At 38.6% G+C, this 19,974-nt stretch overlaps 8 protein-coding genes across 8 annotated transcripts; 6 read left to right on the forward strand and 2 right to left on the reverse strand.

The window, feature by feature from the left end:
• Positions 1–322: 322 nt before the first annotated feature.
• L201_005515 (uncharacterized protein) lies at positions 323–2,801 on the forward strand (the record flags this gene model as incomplete). The annotated part of the gene is made up of 4 exons (XM_066221245.1): positions 323–763; positions 1,030–1,370; positions 1,436–1,637; positions 1,725–2,801. 4 exons carry the CDS (start codon positions 323–325, stop codon positions 2,799–2,801), a joined length of 2,061 nt encoding a protein of 686 aa, XP_066077342.1.
• Positions 2,802–2,960: 159 nt separating this feature from the next.
• Positions 2,961–4,816, forward strand: L201_005516 (uncharacterized protein; the record flags this gene model as incomplete). The annotated part of the gene is made up of 7 exons (XM_066221246.1): positions 2,961–3,286; positions 3,355–3,563; positions 3,621–3,812; positions 3,996–4,233; positions 4,295–4,453; positions 4,514–4,635; positions 4,695–4,816. 7 exons carry the CDS (start codon positions 2,961–2,963, stop codon positions 4,814–4,816), a joined length of 1,368 nt encoding a protein of 455 aa, XP_066077343.1.
• Positions 4,817–4,895: 79 nt separating this feature from the next.
• Positions 4,896–5,417, forward strand: L201_005517 (uncharacterized protein; the record flags this gene model as incomplete). Its single annotated transcript, XM_066221247.1, has 1 exon — positions 4,896–5,417. The coding sequence occupies one exon, from the start codon at positions 4,896–4,898 to the stop codon at positions 5,415–5,417; it is 522 nt and encodes a 173-aa protein (XP_066077344.1).
• Positions 5,418–5,767: 350 nt separating this feature from the next.
• Positions 5,768–7,004, forward strand: L201_005518 (uncharacterized protein; the record flags this gene model as incomplete). The annotated part of the gene is made up of 7 exons (XM_066221248.1): positions 5,768–5,803; positions 5,896–5,925; positions 6,018–6,071; positions 6,132–6,175; positions 6,302–6,401; positions 6,557–6,787; positions 6,885–7,004. The coding sequence occupies 7 exons, from the start codon at positions 5,768–5,770 to the stop codon at positions 7,002–7,004; spliced, it is 615 nt and encodes a 204-aa protein (XP_066077345.1).
• A 1,272-nt stretch (positions 7,005–8,276) lies between these two features.
• On the forward strand, positions 8,277–9,104 carry L201_005519 (uncharacterized protein; the record flags this gene model as incomplete). The annotated part of the gene is made up of 6 exons (XM_066221249.1): positions 8,277–8,280; positions 8,354–8,402; positions 8,498–8,554; positions 8,618–8,687; positions 8,825–8,894; positions 9,019–9,104. The coding sequence occupies 6 exons, from the start codon at positions 8,277–8,279 to the stop codon at positions 9,102–9,104; spliced, it is 336 nt and encodes a 111-aa protein (XP_066077346.1).
• A 2,220-nt stretch (positions 9,105–11,324) lies between these two features.
• L201_005520 (uncharacterized protein) lies at positions 11,325–12,257 on the forward strand (the record flags this gene model as incomplete). Its single annotated transcript, XM_066221250.1, has 4 exons — positions 11,325–11,794; positions 11,883–11,912; positions 11,981–12,126; positions 12,199–12,257. 4 exons carry the CDS (start codon positions 11,325–11,327, stop codon positions 12,255–12,257), a joined length of 705 nt encoding a protein of 234 aa, XP_066077347.1.
• A 306-nt stretch (positions 12,258–12,563) lies between these two features.
• L201_005521 (uncharacterized protein) lies at positions 12,564–14,607 on the reverse strand (the record flags this gene model as incomplete). The annotated part of the gene is made up of 4 exons (XM_066221251.1): positions 12,564–12,840; positions 12,959–13,498; positions 13,605–14,181; positions 14,289–14,607. 4 exons carry the CDS (start codon positions 14,605–14,607, stop codon positions 12,564–12,566), a joined length of 1,713 nt encoding a protein of 570 aa, XP_066077348.1.
• A 766-nt stretch (positions 14,608–15,373) lies between these two features.
• L201_005522 (uncharacterized protein) lies at positions 15,374–19,099 on the reverse strand (the record flags this gene model as incomplete). The annotated part of the gene is made up of 5 exons (XM_066221252.1): positions 15,374–15,714; positions 15,817–16,214; positions 16,275–17,302; positions 17,353–18,734; positions 18,796–19,099. The coding sequence occupies 5 exons, from the start codon at positions 19,097–19,099 to the stop codon at positions 15,374–15,376; spliced, it is 3,453 nt and encodes a 1,150-aa protein (XP_066077349.1).
• Between the last annotated feature and the right edge of the window lie 875 nt (positions 19,100–19,974).

The raw sequence follows: 19,974 nt of genomic DNA on the forward strand, positions 1-19,974 counted from the left end.
GGAATTTTCGTAACTTTCATCTTAATGTATCTTTCTTTGTTTGTGTGCTGTCTGGATCACCTCCATCATCCAGCTGTTCTTGGATGCTTGTTTTAGCAAAGCTCCATGAATTGGACGATTCGTATTTGCGGGGCTCCAGCGAAAACGTTTGTTGACGAAGTTGCGGTTATCTTACCGTTAGGAACTAATTGCTTGTGCAGTATAATATGGACCAATAAATCAATCAAGGATTTGTTGACTTTAACTAGCTTTGAGTTGAGGCTTTTGGCCGAACAAGATCATATCGGATAGACTGGAGTACGTCGAAGACAGATCAAGTACAATGCAATCAAGCAATAGAGCACCGACGTTTCGAAAACCTTCAAATTTATCAATTCGACCACCTTCACCTAATCACAATCTCAACAACAACGGCCCATATCCACCTGCATTGACAACACCAACGGGAACATATCAACATCAATATACATATGGAAATGTATTGAACTCAAATACGAGTTCACCACGAAGAACAGCTTTACCACCTTCACCTACATACTCAAACGTATCTTATGCGAGTAAAGGTTCTTCATCAGGTTTAGGTGTTGGTCCTAAATATCCTGAAGAACCTATCCCACCTCCCCCTTTACCAAGTAAAAATAACAATAACAACGAAAAGAGATTACCTACTCTACCAGGTCAAGATAAGTTTAGTCCACATAAATATGTCTTGCCTTCTGGAACTGGAAAAGGTTGGGCAACAGGTGCTTATGACAATAAATTGGTAAGTCCTTCTTTTCACCAGACAACATCATCAATTACTCCAGTTGGTCTCTTAAATACAATCATAACATGTCCAAGGGTGTATCGGCTCGTGCACGATCTTCCTGCGAACGGAGTAATTCTTCGCTGTCAGCATCTGAAGACATTCTTCTTGGATATATCGCTTTTATGATTTATGGTGGATCTAGTTGTTCGATCGATTTGATCGGTGCAGGCGATATATAACGTGATCAAGCTGACATGCCAACTCCATCATCTGATCTACAGGTTTCCTCTACACTGTCTCATTTACCACCCATACCACCTCTGTCTCCTGCACCGAATGCATCCTCTTCGTCGTCGTTACACCCAACTACATCTTCAACACATTTACATCCTTCACCTCGACCATCTATATCGAACCAGTCTTCAACGGGAATAGTAGTTTATCCAGATGGTACACCAATAACGGATCACCATGATAGTCATCATCATGGTATAGCTGGGAAAGTAGCTGAACACATGACAATGGCTCATTCAAGTCCTAATTCACCATGGAGTTTATTGACTGTACATGTATTACCCCTTTTCGCCGGCAGCGCGTTGAAAACACCGCTGGAGGACCTCAAGTGAGTCTATCCTGATCACCTGCATGTAGGCGAGATTGAGAACATGATAGCTGACTTGCAATTAGCCATCTATGCCACTCGCATATTATCAGCACATCTCAGCGGTATCCTCCTGCCAGAATTGTTTCACTACTTACAGCAGATTTAAGAGAATTTATCGCCTCTGGAATGTTGACTCTAAAAGCTAAATTTGAGACTTTGGAAGAGGGAAAAGTTGTTAGTAGAGCTGCTGAGGTATGGATCTTCTTCTGGGCGCAAGTTTTACCTGTGAGTGGACCGGTCTGTAATATTACAACAGCCGTTACGAAATAAACTGTCCCCGAAAGTGCTAATTTGGCATCCCATTGTTTCTAGTACGTGGAAGGAGTTTTTCTACCGTTCACACAACTTCGAGATGTCCCTACTTCCAGCTCATCATCATACTTGACCACATTATCATCATCTATACCTGTACGACATTTGATTCTATCGGGATTTCTTTTACATATCCTTTTACCCCTTCTTCCTCGACTAGTACCTCAAATCACGAATCCACCTTCACCTACACTGAATTCTTATCCACCTCCAACTACGACAGAACTGTCAAAAATCCTACAGATGTCACTGGTTCTATCAACACAAGCTAGATACTCTACATTTTTCCCTTCATCGGGACAAGAAGATCGTGACGAGGAAGTAAGGGATAATGTGGAAAGTTTGGGTAAAGCTGTTAGATGGAAATTACAACAAAATGAAATAGAATCACAACTGCCTATTGATAGTGATTCACCTATCAAAGCTTCACCTAATACGAATGGCGTTGTAAGCGGAAGATCAGCTGGAGGTGGATTACAGAGAGGACCAAGTTTATCCCAGTCAGGTAGATATAGACGTAAAGGTTGGAGAGCTTCAGCGAATTTGGGTATGTTAGGCTTAAGCCAATATGGTAATCCTAACGAGAATAGTAATGGTAAAATATCAAGGCAAAATTCTGGTGAACCGAATACAAACAACAATAATGCGTACTTTTCCAAGGATAATGCTCATCGAAATAGATTAGATGAAGAAGATGAAGATGATAGTGAATTGGGTTTACCACCTCAAATAAGGGCAAACACAAATGACTCCTTAGCTGTACCTAGTTTGAATGTTATTCCAGGTGGATCGATGTTGTCGTCAGTAAACGATTCATCAACGATTACTGGAGGATCCACTATAGGTGATACAATTGCTAGTTCAACTATAACAGGTGGAAGCACGATAAGAGGTGAAAGTTTAGCTAGTTATGGTGAAACCCCTTCAGCATCGATGACTCCAAGTGTATCAAATGGTATAAGAGGAGTACCTTCAGGTGAAGGAGTAGGAGGTATGGATATGATGTATGGTAGACCTGTAAGAAGAGGAAGAGCAGAAAGTGAAGGAAGTGAAGTGGCAGGAACAAGGAGGATTTGATGAAAATTGCCACCAAAAGTTGACTGTATTGTCAATCAAAGCACGGACCATGTGTTTCTGTTTTACATCAATCTTCACTCCTGTTCCCACTACAAATTGGTATTGTCGTCCATTGTTTTAGCATTGCTATGATATATCGTTGATCAGATCTCTTGTAACATGGCCGAAGAAGCGGGCAATAGAAGTGAAGAGAGCTCTGTCGCAGTGGAATTAACAGCAAAATATGGACAGAGTAAAGGAGTTTTATTTGACGAGGAATTAGAAATCAAAGCGGTACGACATCAAGGTGTAGAAATCAGTAAATCACAAAATGAAGATATACCTTTCTCAAACTCAGATGAAGATGGAGAAGACAACACCTCAAAAAATCAGAAGCGAGCGCCAAGAGGGTGGAGTAAAGTACAGAAGACCTCGAATGGTTTTCTCCCTCCCATCCTCCGCCGACCGATTTATCACCGACTCAACCAAGTATCTGTCGAGACTATGTGCGTTTGACATCTCTTCTTCCTTATATAATATCGAGGTTTTGCCGCTAATGTTTCGCTCCAAACAGAGCAATTATCTACCCTTATATCAATATCCATAAAGATCGAGTTGCACTCGGTCAAACTTCTTCCAATAGCATACAAGCATACTTCAAGATAAGATGTACCAGATACAAGTTCGGTAGACCACTCACAGAAAGAACCAGAAAGACATGGATTACCATTTGGAACGAATTCTCAGCACATTGGAGGTCTTGCAAAGTACCGTATTGCACAAGTGAGTAGCTTACCTATCGGCGATGTATTATGAAAAGCTAGACTAATTGACGTCAAGACGCCGGAAGAACACTTGCTGCTTTAACTGCGCCTTCAAGTGACACCTCTAAATGCTATCGCACGCAACCAGAACCAGTCAATATCGGTATCCAGCATTACATCCAGCAAGAAGGACAAGTAGGTCCAGATAAGTTTCTAAACGGACAGTTCCGAACTATATGGAGGCGTGTTGCTAGGGAGGAAATAAAACGTAAGACCGTATTGCAGTCCAACACTACCCTATCTCTTGCTATCATATTGCTATGTTGCCTCTTTGGCTCTGTCAGCTCTGCTTGTTCTCTTTATCCTATCTTTTCTCCACTTTGTCTTTTACCTCAGGCTGGCTGTTCCTCTCATGCCCATTGGACTGACTGACATCATCCTTGTGATACAGAACGACTTCTTGCGTTTCTACGGTCGCAGTGGTATGACGGCCCAGCAAGACCGCTAGAAGATATACGTGATCATCCTTGTTTAGCTTGGAGCTTTGTTCATGGCTATCCAGCAACTTGTTGGATTATCAAAGTAGATGTTCGGTCAAGTCATTGGGGTCAGATCAGGTACGGTCATTACCATCTATTCAATCCGGACGGTATAACCTTATTTGACCTCATGCATTCAGTGAATTTGAGGTAAATTCATCTTCATATATACAGCACGTACTTGATGCTCATCACAATATGACCTTCGCAGCATGACACAGAAAATTGATGACCCCGCAAAAATCCCTATATATCACCGGATGATTGATGAAAGTGAGAATCGAAATTTGAGGGAAGTTGGGGCTTATGAGTGCATGAAGAGTTCTTTTGTGAAGATTTTACACCGAGTAGCTTTACGTACTCGTCCTCGGTGAGCGCTGGTACCTGATAATCCCCATCGAAAGTTTTTGACCCGTATGTACATGTTCAGATCGGTTTTTCTAGACATTACAGCCCTTCAGACGACCGATGAGACCAGAATAAAACGGATCAGGAAGGATTATACCAGATGGGAGAGGACGGAGATTTGGCTGTCAACTCAGCCTGAAATTCGTGAGTTAATTCTTCAGCACCTGCTGAATTAAGCAACCACAAGCTAACTTGTATTGAAGCTGTTATTGATAAGTTCTCACATTGGTCTGGCAGAGTGTTCACAAGAAGGGATCCTTGGGAACATATCCGGTTCGCAGATGCGGAAATGGAGATCCCTAGCTCTTCAGCTTGTAAGCTTTAAGGCCGGTTCTATCTGTGATTGTGCAAATTTAACATGCGGATCATCCTGAATTACAGTACCCAATTTCGTGCTACCACAAATGGAAACACCACCACCAACTGAGCCACTATATCATCAACCTGCAACTCCTACAACATTCCAGTCTACACCTTATACCACCCCAGGATCGTCCTTACCGCAAACTCCATTTAGTTCAAACGCAGCACCTGGACCTTCCTCCTCTCGGCGTGCTCCAGGGGGATTCGGACCTATAATTGATGCTGAAGACGACGAGGAACCCATCACGACCGGTTACGCAAGTTCTGGAACACGATATTCACCACCTCAAAAGCCAGAAGGTTACGTTGCTGTACCAAAGAGACGAAAATGGACAAATATACAAGAGATCTTCGCTCTAGGTCCAAACATCCAGCCAGATCCCTTTGGATCACATAGTTTCGGTGGTCCATTAGACATTAAAGAAATCAGTAATCCACTCAGTGATGAATATTGTGGAGCCAACGTCCTTTTGACTTCCATGCACAAAGATACTTCAACGACCGTTACTGCGTATCCCTATGCGCCGCAAGGTGGAGGTCATCCTGGATGTTGTGCTATTTAGCTTTTGGAGTTATAGCAGAATCGTGTTCTTATGTCATCATGATACTATGTTCTTGGTTGTCCATACACTTCAGTCGTAGCTTGTAGCTCTAAGTCAAGTATAAGTAGTCTTGTAAACCCAACTTTGTTCCGTATGATCCACCAGCATGCCACACAAACAGTCATCTGTAATTATGAATTATTTGGCTTGTACGGTGGGAATTGACCCTGAACGCGTTATCGTTGCATCCCCTCCACCACACCAAGTCTACATTGATCTTTTGCACTACTTTCGTTTTTGATAGCAATAAACGCACAGTTAATCACTAACGAGTAGTATATATAAAGACTCAACAAAGAGTATTCGCGATAATGTCAGGTGGAGCTAAGCAGTACAAAGCTATTGGGGTGAGTCGTCTATGCTTGAACCTTCCTGCTCAACAGAGATCTGGGTCATGAATACGTTGTGGTCAAAGCGTTAGTACTGATTACTGTGATAGGATGACATATGGAAGAGGACGGACAAAGTTGTGAGTTTCCTTCCTCATCTTTATCGTCTAAGCAAATGAATGACTTCCTCACGGGTTGTTGACCGTAAAGCTAATTAATGCTCGCTCTACAGAACGCAGAGTTGTTCACATTAACGTATGGAGCATTGGTTGTTCAGCTCATAAAGGTATGTTGTAACATATTTTGTGCGAGATGATGATCGGCTGACATGTCTATGCATTGTTAGGACTACGAGGATTATGGAGAAGTGAATAAACAGCTAGAGAAAATGTAAGCTTGACCTATACCTTGCTATGATCAGAAGACAATCTTTATTTGTTGAAACACGCACATTGCAGACAAAATTATAAAGCAAATTACAGCGATATGGAGCTAATCATATTCACATGCATACAGGGGATATAATATCGGGACTAGATTAATAGAAGATTTCTTAGCTAGAACTGGTTTACAAAGATGTCAAAGTTTCGCTGAAACGGCTGAAGTGATTTCCAAAGTGAGTTTGGGATTTTCTCTATTTATTCGATTCTACGTCGAGTAATTATATATGTTCTCGTATAAAAATGGTATATACCAAACCTTTTCACATCGCCCCTTGTTAAATCCTGGATGAAACCAGTGGCCATTTGCTGATCCATAGCGCAAAATCAGGTTGCTTTCCGAACGTTCCTTGGAATTTCACCAATATTATCTTTCCCTCCACCATCATCTTCATCTAATCAACCTAATACCACAAACAATTTACCTCAGCCTAATGAATTCATCTTAACTTTTGATGAAAATCCTTTAGCTGAATTTGCTGAATTACCAAGAGATGCTAGAGAAGGTGGTTTGTGGTTTAGTAATGTGCTATGTGGTGTTGTTAGAGGTGCTTTAGAAATGGTAAGTCACAAGCAATTCAATGTTTTTTAAGCGATTCTTGTTGTCTGTTCCTAATTGTTAAGCTCACGCTGATTCTGCTTTTTGGGGCATCTTATAGATTCAAATGCAAGTTGAAACGCGTTTCTTATCGGATGTATTGCGTGGAGATGATTCGACAGAGATGTATGTTAGATTAGTAAGGCTTTTAGAAGAAGAACAGCCCGAAAATGATGAGTAATATAACTTCAATCATGAAGAAATGAGAGAACTGTGTGTATATAGCTATAGAAGGACGTACACTGTATGGCAGACAAGCTGAACTTTGCTTTATAACAATGTTCGATGGGGTCTGCATATGCCATAAATGGAAATTCCTACCTAGAATAATTTAGCTTAGCTATATGACTTGCTATAGCGAACCATGCTATTTCACTTTCCACTTGTAAATATAATCTTCCTCAGAAAACGATCCCGTGCCAGATGTCTTGAGCAGAGTTTATGTGAACTAGCAGATGAAGCCTCTTCTTCGAATAAAAGCCTTTGGATTGTGTAAGTTCAGCTTAAACACCAGCACTATATCTACCCACTCTCAATTAAAACTGTTCTATCCTAGCGATCACAAATGTATACTTCTTCCTTTACTGCATCTCTCAGGAAGGATTGTGAACCTCTAACAGCATTGAATCTCCCTTGTTTTGTAGATTAGAACGCATCTTCTTAGAGATAACAATTGCTTGCATCTGTTGTGTCTGGCAATAAGGCTGTATAAGGTGATCTTTGAAATGAATTGGGGCCTTTCTCGTCCATACTCTATTCATATCGTAGTCCCTTCGACATTCGGATGAGTGAATCATGGTGTAACTAATTAAGCAAGTATATTTGTACGCCTAATAATCCGTTGGAAATTGTACCGCTACCAGAAAAGCGAAGTACGAATTCTATTTTTAGGCTTTCAGACATCTCAACCCTGAAAAAACCGTCACGTCCATCATCTCTTTCTTTTCTCCCATTTTATAGCTGACACGTCATTATATCATCAATGATCCCGTTCTCATCACTTTGCATTGCACTGCTTCTATATTTATATCTGGTTACTAGGAAACGGGGGATCAAATCGCATCGTCTTGTTCTATTTATAAAAGATATCCTACCGTGTATCGGGATTGACATGCCAGAACGAAACGTTCCTTTGTGTTTATTCCTACACAGGATTTATCATATCATCTAAACCACATAGATACCGTTCATCGTCATACGTAAGGTGACGCAATTGTCTGTTGTTGAATCATAAAGAGAGATGTTTCAACTTCACAGTACATACCCTGATTGAATCACCAGTCATTTCAATAGACTCACCATGACGACGTTCTTAATTGCTGCGCTGGAAGAGTGGAGATTCTCTGGTATATATAAGTTGATCCATAGAATTGTCAAGCCAGTTTTTTTCTTTTCCATCGACAACCTAACGATAATTACGATTAACGAATACAATCAATAAACACAATACAAAATGGGTAAGCCTTACATCCATCTATTCATCATGTCACGTAGAATGTCAGGAAACGTATTGATCTAGTTGATTTCTAGGCCTCTTCGATTTCTTCAACAACGACGACTCTGGTAACCAACAAGTCTAGTGAGTCAATTTGATCTAACCACGATTCACGATATGGAATTGACATTGTCATCATGTTTTTGGCCTTATCATACCATGCTAACGTATTTATATAGCAACCTTGACCCTAACAATGAAGAACACAAATCCAAACTTTCTCACGAATTAATCGGGTGAGTAATTGAATCACCCCATTACGTCCTATCATACTCTTTCTGACTTATCTTGGATAATAGTGGTGCTGCTGGATTCGAAGCTATGAAAGCATACGAGGATTATCAAAGAAGAGAAGGTAAACCTGCAAACGTGAGTACTGCATTTTAACGATCCATGCATTAGCTGACAAAGATCCACTTCCTTCCCTTTCAATCCCTTTTGTGATATTTTATCCTAACCAAATTATCCTTAATATCTTCTGATACTTTTTATTGCGCTATTACCAGCATGCTATGGCCAAGGAGATCCTTGCCGGTTTCGCCGCCGCTGAAGTAGATAAGCTTTTCGAAACCAAAGGTAAGTTCGGAAAATCTATTCTTCACCAAAATACTTATACTGCGGATTATTTCTTCTAACGCCTACCGATCAAAGCCTAAATGTATATGTGCAGCTGCTGACATACTGCGAATCATGATTTTAGGTCTTGACGCTTTCGACAGAGAAGAAGCTAAGAGACACGCCAAACAACAAGCTGTTGAAGCTCTTAACCAATCTGGCGAATACTAAGTCGTAGTGGACTAGGTGAATAAGAATTATTGGATACACAAAGGCGTAAAAGAAGGAAAGAAGTTATAAGAATGCAGATAAGTCGACAATATGCATAATTTGAAAATCGGGCCAGAAGCTGCACTCCGTGCGCATCTCTGCAAGCTGTAACCTTCACATCGCGCTAGATGCATTGGAATTCACTTGAGTTCGGCGTGCATCATCATAGAGCAGTGACAATGAGGAACCCAATCATCTACAGCGTGAATCTGTGTTCAATCGATAGCAAAAATCTGCAGTTTATAGTGTGGACCTTTGTCGAGTTCGAGCATGCTAGCGGAAACCATATATTGATGACATACGTTTATACTACAAGGTGATTAGAAGAGCGCGTTTTTTACCACTGGGTCAAGAAATTCACGTCACTCCATCTTGTTTGAAATAGTCGAACCACAAATTTGACCTCCTTCTGCCGTTGGGCAACTTATGTCTTACACTTTCTGGAATCTTCTCGTTCAGGCTTTGTGTATACCATAATTCAACGCGTATGTCAGCGATATACTCGTCGTAGCATCATCTTTTGGCTTCCACATACCCTTGGTGTAGACCCATATAAATATCGTTTAGGGTCAGCCCCGATGGATTAAACAGACGCTTGACCATCTTGATGTCTTCAGTATGGTCGTTTAACTCTATTACAATTGAAGATAACGGTGGTTTGCAAAAAAACTCCCAGCCTACATGTTGACAATGTTCGCGATAATAATCTACTTTAGAACCCCAAAATCTTTCCATCCACTCTGGGTGATTTTCACCCCAAGGAGTAGTGATACGACGCAGTGGACCGGGAGGAACGGAATATCTTGATTCTCGTCAGAGATTCCACAGAAGACATATTTCTCCCAGTACCATGTGTTTTGCAGGCGATTTCTCGGTGCAACTACATTTGAAGGAAATCTTCAGCTTGGTTCAAGCTAAAGGAGGTTGAGTAATTATCACTTACTCCAACAGGGATTTCAGTGGCCTATGTAAAGCATCGACTGACAGTGGTGTTTTTACTGTAACGGACTGAAGGATCAGCCCGAATATTGTATAATGCAGTAAGATATAAGATCACGGATTTAGTTAGGAATACTCGCTTACATGAGACAACGAACCAACTACATTCTATCTGTTTGCATTTGCTCGAATGGCCTATACACCCTGAGAATAATTTCTGCCATGTCACACTCTTAGTATCCTTGATTGACCTTCCATACCCTAGTCTAATACAGATCAACCTGTACACATTAGGGGTGTAAGCTTTATACACATTCGCATATGATTTACTGAACGATAAGTGATCTTTAGGTCTGTCTATACCACATACGATCTGCTCACTACGGTTGGCCAAATGATTCAGATAGTATTCTTGAAAAGCATGAGAAGTTATAATTATGGTTAAAGCAGACTTACATGATCTCGAGAGGCAAATGCTCTAAAGTCCTAAACGACCTCTTTTCCTCGGTTGTTCTTGATCTTGTTAACATGCCAATTAGATCACTTGCCCTCTATGGAGAAACGCAAGTGAATTTCTGATGTGTTCAAAGTGAAGTATGTGATCAAGGGGAGTGGTGAATTTATGTAAATATATTAGCAAGATAATAAAATGCATGAAAGAGAAGTTCTTCAATCAAGTCAGTTGAGAGTTGACTGTATCTTATTTTGACGCGTACTTATACTAGCGTAATCGGCTAAATTGTCTTGGTATTTAGCCGTAGTGGGAATCTAAAGCGAAAATCAGTCGCGCTCTAACACTATCTTGGTTAACGATCTTTAGTCTGCATCGCCATACTCTCTTGAGCATAGTTTCCCAAGGAGCAGAATATCGTCCAAGTTCTCTGTTACGATGAAGTTATTCCCTCGGGCTTCACAATTCTAATCCCACCGAGATCGGATGATCAGCTATAACAAGTAGATCCGACTGTTAAGATAAAAAAGGCATTCTTCGCCTTCTTGCTTTATGGTGTGGGATCCTTTCTACTCCGATTTGCAAGGGGAAGCAGAGATTGAACCGTAATGATATATACCTTTTCCTTTGACATTCTCAATAGCGAATCCAGCTTTCAACCATATAAAATACCTCTTGGCCATTCGAATGGTTAATTTTTGGGTGTAATCTGGTATTGCTTTCGCCACTCTATCGCCAAAAAAGAAAGAAACAGAAGAACCCTAATCGCTCAGATACCACAAATTTGCAAAATGACATCGCTCAGTCCAGTAGAGAACAAAATCAGCCCCACTACTACACAAGAGCGAGGTCAATTTATTCTAGCTCGTAGATCAACTACAGCACCTAATTCACCATTATTGTCACCCAACAGTAAGATAGCCACACCTAACACAGTCGTACAAGCTCAAACTGCTCATCGGGAGATAGCTGGAAAACCTATCCCTAAACGAAAGACATTGCCACTTCCGCCCGATAACGTAGGTAACGGTATACCCATCAATGCAGCTAGTGTAATCATGGGTTTAGGTAGAGGTAATGGTATTCCTGCAAATAATCACCCTCATGCAATTACGCCAGGTAACACTTTAAATAGTTTAGAGCAAATCACAAATAGAATAGCTAATAATCTTGGCGGAAGTGGATTTTTAGATGATCAGGCAGAAAATAAGATAGCTCCAAGTTATGAGAGAAGATTCCATGCTGGACTTGGCGATTTAAAGTGAGTATGAAGCCTTTAACCAGCAGAAGCAGATATAAGAATGGTCATGCATTTTCACAGCTAATTTTGCTTTTTATAATTTTGATAGTCGTCGTCTTTCATCACCCGGAGCTATGCTGTAAGCCACTTAATACTTTATGTGTTGTCATTGATAGATACTGATAACAGTAATATTTCACCTGCTAGTTCCCGGTCTTCCAGTCCAATGATCGCTCCTACAGCTTCTTCAAGCGTAATGTATGGTGATCATGTAAACAATAATCCAAGAATGAAGGATTGGCCGTCTTCGTTTTCTGCTCTTGATGCCAGCACGCATTCAATCAGATCAAATAGTAAGTCTGATCATCACTTTCTGTACAAAGTTCCATTCATAGACTACGTGAGGTGATGTAGAGTTTCTATAGGAGATATACTTGCCAGAATTTCGTCTAAGGACCCGTCGGAAGAAGATGAATCCAAATGAAAGTTATACAAGCAATTCGCTTTATATATCGCTCACCCTCTCTATGAGTTATATAGCGAATTGTGTTCATTTTGAAACTTAGGTGTGGTAGCAGAATCAGTAAATAGCTATGTGAATTACCTAGGAGCTGGACATGATATGGCTAGCCAAATCAATTCATACATAAAATTCAGAAAACACAAGGAAATTGCAAGAGAAATAGATATGACGAGATGGGATAATGTCGATTTTGCGAATTACTACTTTATATGCATAATTTACGAATGTATACTATATATAGGTTGAGCCTATCTAACGATTAAGCTATCAATGAGCCATGACGACCCTATTCTCCTCATCTCCGTCTTCCTTCTTTTGAGGTTTATACAAGCACACAAATATAATAGCAAACAAAGCTATCCATCCAGTAACGAAAATAAAACTAGCTCTGGTATTTGTGAAATTTTGTAAACCACCTTCTTTGATGGTAAGTAATCCAGCTTGAACAGCAAAAGCTATTGCGGTACCTGTTTGGAAACATAGTTGTACTAATGCTCCAGCTACGCCTCCAATAGAAGGTGGTACAGCTGACATTGCACCGGCACTAACAAGAAATGAATCCACAAGATTTAGTTCCGACTCACCATGAAAAATTCCGATTAAATAGATTGAGATGAATCAAAAAAAAAGAAGAAAAAAATGAAAAATTATTATAAACTCACTTTGTCATATTAAAACAAATCATCATACCAGCTGAACCTAATATGAAACCTGGGAAAAGAAATTTCCAATAATTTAATCCAATTTGATCTTTTGAAAATATAAATAAAATATAAGAACCTGAACCTAAAAAACAACCTATTGAAACCATTAATCTAGGATATTTAAAAGGTTTTGACCATAATGATAATAAAAGTGAAATTAAAAAACCAAGACAAGCTTGAGGTAAAACTCTAACTGCAGCTAAAATTGGTTTTTCATTATTTGGTTCATTCATCCAAATTTCAATAAAAGCTAAAAAATTAGTTGACGACCATGAATATCCTAATAAAGCTAAAAATAACCATAAAACAAAATTTTCATGTTTCCAAATTGATTTTGGTAAAATTGCTTTTTCTTCAGGTAATTTAGTTTCATATATCAATAATAATGGGAATAACAATATTGATATTATAAAAGGTACGATAAATCCTGGTTTATTAAATCCTGATGATGCTCCAAGTGTAAGACCTAAAATTAACAAAGTGATGGCCACGAGCATACTATGTAGAAATTAAAACATAATTGAGCGATCAGCTTGAATCAACCAATTAATTCAGGGGAAGAAAGAGGTTTTCAAGTTAAAAATGAATCGACTAAATCGCTCACGTTCCACTTCCTATCAAATCCAATCTTGATTTTTTGTTCGATACATTATGATCATGACCTTGTAAATTAGGTATGCAAAAGAATGCACCAATACCAACTGGAACTACGATCGCAGCTACTAATCTAAAGAACCATCTCCAAGCAATTGCTTGACCATGTGAAGGTATTAATTGAATTATACCTGCTAATAAATTACCTGAAACAGCAGCTAAAGCACCTGAAATACCATATATAGAAAATGCTTTATTCAATTCTTTAGGTTCAAATATAGCTACGATTAATCTAAAACTTGATGGTACAGATGTAGCGCCAGCTATACCTGATAATGCTCTAATAATGAAAAAACTATATTTTTCAGGTAAAAAACTAATTATTAAAGATAAAAAACCTAAAGATAATAATCCCCAATCAAATACCAAAGACGCAGAATATAAATCTGATACTCTACCCCAAAATAATAATGTTGATGCAAATGTTACTGTATATGATGTTATTACCCAACTTTGTTGTTCAACTGAAACGTTTAAATCTTCACTTATAAATTTCGTGAATATGTAAAAAGCAGCTAAACACCATTCTATAAAGTAAATGTGGATCTCGCCAATCAGCGAAAATCGTACATTATTATACTGTATAAAGCATGATGGGAAACCATCAGACAATAAAATGAGAATTGCCACTTACGATCAATAACCAGGGAAAGACTAAAAACAGCTAACAAACTCCATTTTTTCCTTTGCGATAATTTGATTTCGGCACCTCCACTACCATCATTTGATATCTTTTGCTGCTCTATTCCAGCTTCTATTGTTGATCCTACATTCCGCTGGTGGTCGTCATTTCGTACATCCACATCGGATGACTCTCGAGTATTGTCTATCTGTAATGCACCTGTACCGTTCGAGAATTCGTTGTTATTTGGGTTTACAGCTGACTTGATCTCGGTGGTTGATTCTCGAAGTGTAGGCGTAGGTGAAGTCGAAGAAGGTGATTGAATCTCCATAATTACGATCTACTGTATCAGGAAAAAGTCGTCTCCGATAATATTGCAAAGAAAGTTATTTATCTCAGGAGTAGGAAAGGGGGTATGCCCAGAAATCATTATTCATGGTGCTTATATATCTTTTGTCCAAAGTTGAATAAAATTCGGATTACTCATCACCAGCTAACATTATTTAAACCCACAATAGCTTCCGATCATAATCATTCAACATAACATTCAATTATCCTCCACATACCTTATACATAATTTTTATCGCATTCCGAATGCTTCTTTTAACGCTAAGATTATAGGCAAATATGCTTGAAATTTGCGGTATTGATAAGTTAAACCCTGAATCATCTCAAAACGGATAAGTTGTTAAACTGTTAAATTCCCAAAAACTTGAAGAAAATTGGTGGAGGTTTGGAGGGTTTCATCGATAAGAAGTGGAGGATGAATTCCCCTAGACATCCCCACGCAAGGTAAGGTAGCCTGTAGCTGACAGAGGGAGAGAGGAACAAACATCTTTGCATCAACATATATTGTCCCAGAACCATCGATGACGCCAGCAAAGTACAACATGGTCAAAAGTCTGTTCATACACCTGACCAATCCATTGTTATGGTTATACAGTGCTTAACGAACTTCATGGCAATGCATAATATATTTAATGATAGCAAATGTACAACATAGTTTCTTTCAGTATAAAACGATATTTTAAATGATTATCATGCGGTAGACAGGAATGTCTGTTCTTCGGAAATTATATCGTCTGAAGAATTCCATTTTACTTATCCTCTTTTACCGGATACCTAGTTCTAATTTTCAAACTAGCTTCATGTAAAGCAAAGAAAAGTGGACCTTTTCTATTTAATTCATCTTGAGGATTTTCATCTGTTGAATATAAGAAAGCTTCTCTTATAGTGATTAAATTAGCTTGCATCTCTTCGATCTTGTATAATGGTATTGAATTTAAAATTTCTTCAATTCTATCTAATTCTGTTGGTGTAATTCTAACTGAAAATTTTGACCAATCTAAAAAATTTACAAATGGATAATGTGATCCTTCTGCAATTAATACTGGTATACATCCTGCATAAATCGCATCAGTTGTTCGTGGTGACCAACCTAAAATAAACACACATCGATAATATGATCAGCTATGAGAGGTTGTCATCCTCGTAATGATGATATATAGTTGGGTTTATACGGCGAATACACTGCACTCACCAGCTATACCTCTAGGTTGTGGACAAAATCTAGCATTATTTAAATCTTTAATATAATCCCAATTTTCAAAACTACTTTGTGGACCTTTACCTTTAATCAATTCTTTTTCACCTGCACCACCTCTATTACAAGTTAATCTTAATCTATCACTTTTACCTGTACCCCAATATGTACCTGACCAAGTTAATAAATGTTCCCTCTCCCTCATTGGTTTTATAGATTGTACATCTTGGAAATGCTCCATCAAATCTAACGATCTACATGTTCTTGCCGGTATAACTATATCTTGATGTGGTCTATAACATGGTGAATCGTAATCACCCATAACACTCCATACTAAAACATTATTCAAAATCCAATCTGGATATAGAGGTTGTTCACGAGCTGACCATATTTCCCTGCAAGATTATATCGATTATGAGTTAGGGGTTTTTTTAACAGGTAGAGACAACACTTACCATGCAAAAGCAACGCAAATTCCCCAATCATGAGTTAAGACTAAAGCCATAGTTGTTTCACCTGATTTTACTCCGGGAATAGTTTCCATAGCATGATGTATACCATCATGTAACAAGAATTTTGTTCCTTTACATTGTTGATAAACAGGTACGATGATTAATTCAGCTTCTTCAGGTGAAGAAACTTGTAAATGTCTTAAAGCTTTATACAAAATTGAATCTGCTGAAAAACAATGTTTATTTTGTAATTTATGACAATCTGAAGATTCAATTTCTTCTTGACCTTTATATCCATCTGCTACATATACTTTTAAGAAATTTGGATTTTCATTGAGATAATTCCTTGCAAAAGGTAATAAGATATCTTTCCAATCTGTCTTATTAACTGCATTGACTAATACATTAGAATATCCAGCTAATGATCCTAAGTGTGATTTGGTCGACGTTGAGCCAACAGAACTAGGTTCTTCGCCAAAAGGATATAAAGACAATATCGGATTTTCACGTTTAGGTTGACAATGATCAGCTTGAACACATTTGCATTCACCTGTTTGTAAACATATTGCAGGTGAATTACAATCGTTATAACATGCTGGTAAATCTTTCAATGCCCATGAATGTGGTGATTTTTTGGTACTTGCTCCATGATCTCCTTTCCACACATGTGCTTCTTGTCCATTTTCAACTTTATTTACAGCTTGTTTAGCTGCGAATAATCTATCAAAGTTGTGCATTACAGCTTGTTCTGCTTGACCGCAAAGATGAAGTCTTCTTGAAGCGTTGAATGGGATTTGACCAGTTGATCCAAATCTCATGTCTGCAGATTCATAATCATCTAATAATAATGGCCAATCTCCCTCAGAGGGACAGCAAAGAATGTTCATCCTCATATCAAAGTGAGGGTGGAGCCATCTCGTAGTTGGCTCGAGAGTAAACCATGTTGAAGAGTCGGTATCGTTAGAAAGGGCATGTATCTGTTTACCTGTATCAGGTATAAGAAGTCGAAGGGATGAAGAGTGTGGATTGACCTGTAGACTATCAGTTAACATATCACAACATTCTGGTAAAATGAACTTACTTCAACATCAAATTCTACCTGACCTTCATCGGTGAATCTGTCGAAAAGCTCTAAACCCACTTCTTTATCATTTATCAATCTATATCCTAAATATCCCATTCCCTTTTCCTCTTCAAAAACAACTCTCACGGTTCTTTCCGAGTTTTTATGTTGTTCCACTTGATGTATAACGAAAACACTTTGATTCCAATTCATAGCTGTCACTTTATTCGTATCGGCTTTACAATGTTTACCATCTTCACATTTAACATGATTGAGCCAACCTTGATTATCAAAACCCATATTTACTGTACATCCCTTTAATTTGGTCAAATCTTTATTTCTTTCATCTTCAACCAAGTGTTGTATTAAAACATTATTGTCAGATGGGAAATCTTCGGTAGGTGAACAATGGTTTTGATGCCATTTTCTCGAATATTCAGCTATATCTTCAGATAATTTCTGTAAAGATAAACCTAATCCCACCGCAGCACTTATTTCAGGTTGCCAGCCTAAAACTTCTTTAGCTAACTCATTTGAAAAATCTGGCATTTGTGGTGAATTTCTACTTCCTATATCCCTTAGTGGTGATAACGAATGAGTTTCAGTTCGAACTAATTCAACTATATCTTCAATTTGCCATCTTTTACTATATACCAAATTGAACTCCTCAACCTCCTTTCTAATACCTAATTTTGAATTGTCTTCTAAACGGGAAATAGCTTTAAGTATACCTTTTACGGCATCGTCTACATGAAGTAAACTCAATGAAGGGGTATTTGAATTATATTGAATGGGTAAACTAGTGAGAGCGTTGTTGAGAAGAGATGGGATGAATGCTTCAGCTATAGAAGTGGACTGAGGATAACCATAAACTTCTGGAAAGCGTAAAATCATTCCATGTATGGTAGCTGGATTTCCGTTTTCTTCGCTCGACAAGGAGTCCTTTACAGCCTTCTCTAAAACATGTTCGGCAGCTAGTTTAGTTCTACCTAAAGCCGTTGAAGGATTTTTACCACTTTTCTCACTAACACCTTGTTCTTGTGGATAAACATCCATTGACGAACCTAGAATAATCCAAGGTGTTTTATTCTCTCCCCATATTCGCTTTCTCTTTTTTGTTAACGTATTCTCAATTTGGTTAATAACTGCTTTGGTTCCTTCCACATTAACCTCATGACATTCATTTTCTTTGGGTTTACACCATGATTCTAAGGATACTGCCGCAAGATGAATTACTCCATCAAAGGAATTTGAAGCGAATACTTGGGACAAGGATTCAGAAGAAGGAAGAATACATTCTCGATGATATATAACCGTTTTCGGTAAAGAGGTCGGACGAGGAGCGATATCTATAACATGTATAGTATATTCTTCTGACAAGGAGGGTATGAGAGCTTGACCTACGGTCGCAATCATGCACACTCAGCTTTATAACAAAATTTATTGGCATGAATTACTTACCAAGTTGACCTGCACCTCCTGTTATGAGTATAGTTGTCCTTTTATCTTGTTTCCAATTCAGCCAATCTCCTACACCAGGTTTCCAAGTCGTTCCATCATCATACTCGTAATCCTCTAAATCAGCTAAGCCTTCCCAAGGACTATGTGTCGTTCCACCAGTGATCTTGATTGGACGAGTAGCTGGTGAAGTTGAATCTACCCATTGGTGGTACAGCAAGCTCAAAAGAGGTATAAGAAGAAGTACCGCAAGATAACGTGGTTTGTGTAGTGTAGCTGATATCACTTGCTTTATTGAAGGTGACATTACGTTGTGAATGAGAAGAATCGAAAAGGATAACTATCGATATAGTGATATAGGATACCAAGTGTTTGACGAGCCAGTGATAACTAATGTTACAAATAATGGTTATATGGTCGATGAGTACATTGGAAGCGAAGGTAAGACAAATGACCAGAGTGAAGCATATAGAAAGATTGACGAATAGTTGAAGCGCTTGCTTTCGTGACAGAGTCAAAGGAATGACTTGCTATGGGATTCTAGTATATTGTACACAGCTTATCAATTTAATCATGTTTGGGTTATTATTTAATGTTTTGATGATACCGCTGTAGCAACGGGAGATTGTCGAACCGCAGCATACAGCATGTAGTATAGAATTAGCTTACTTTTGAGACACTAATTAACCATCTTTAACCTGATCTAAAGATTCCAACATCGATTGTTTACTAATTATGCTCGGTTCATCTTATGAGAATAGTTCATGCTGTATACACAGACTCCAGGAACGAATCATGGACGACTGTCTTCCATCCATATCTCTAGTTAAATGGTGTCGCTTCTGCTGTTGTCCAAAGGATCATGAAAGTTGTATGTGCTGCCTCCTACACTGCAATAATAATATACTGCAGTATGTATAGACAACGCTTAAAGAACATGATTGAGAAAGAGCTTCGGACCCTGTTTTACATTCAAAATATCTTTGATACGTAAAATACAGGGAAAGCGGCAATGTAAACCAACCCTGATGTTTCACGATCAAACTGAACTAAAAGCTAAAGTGTCCGTAATTTCCTTCGCAATAAAAATGAACAATTTGTTCAACACCACTAATTCTGTACGTTTCAGATAAAATACATAATCGAGTCAATTGAAAAGCCTTACAACAGAATGCTTTACTC

The sequence above is a fragment of the Kwoniella dendrophila genome, chromosome 7 (genome assembly GCF_036810415.1).
Source record: "Kwoniella dendrophila CBS 6074 chromosome 7, complete sequence".
NCBI classification, from domain to species: domain Eukaryota; kingdom Fungi; phylum Basidiomycota; class Tremellomycetes; order Tremellales; family Cryptococcaceae; genus Kwoniella; species Kwoniella dendrophila.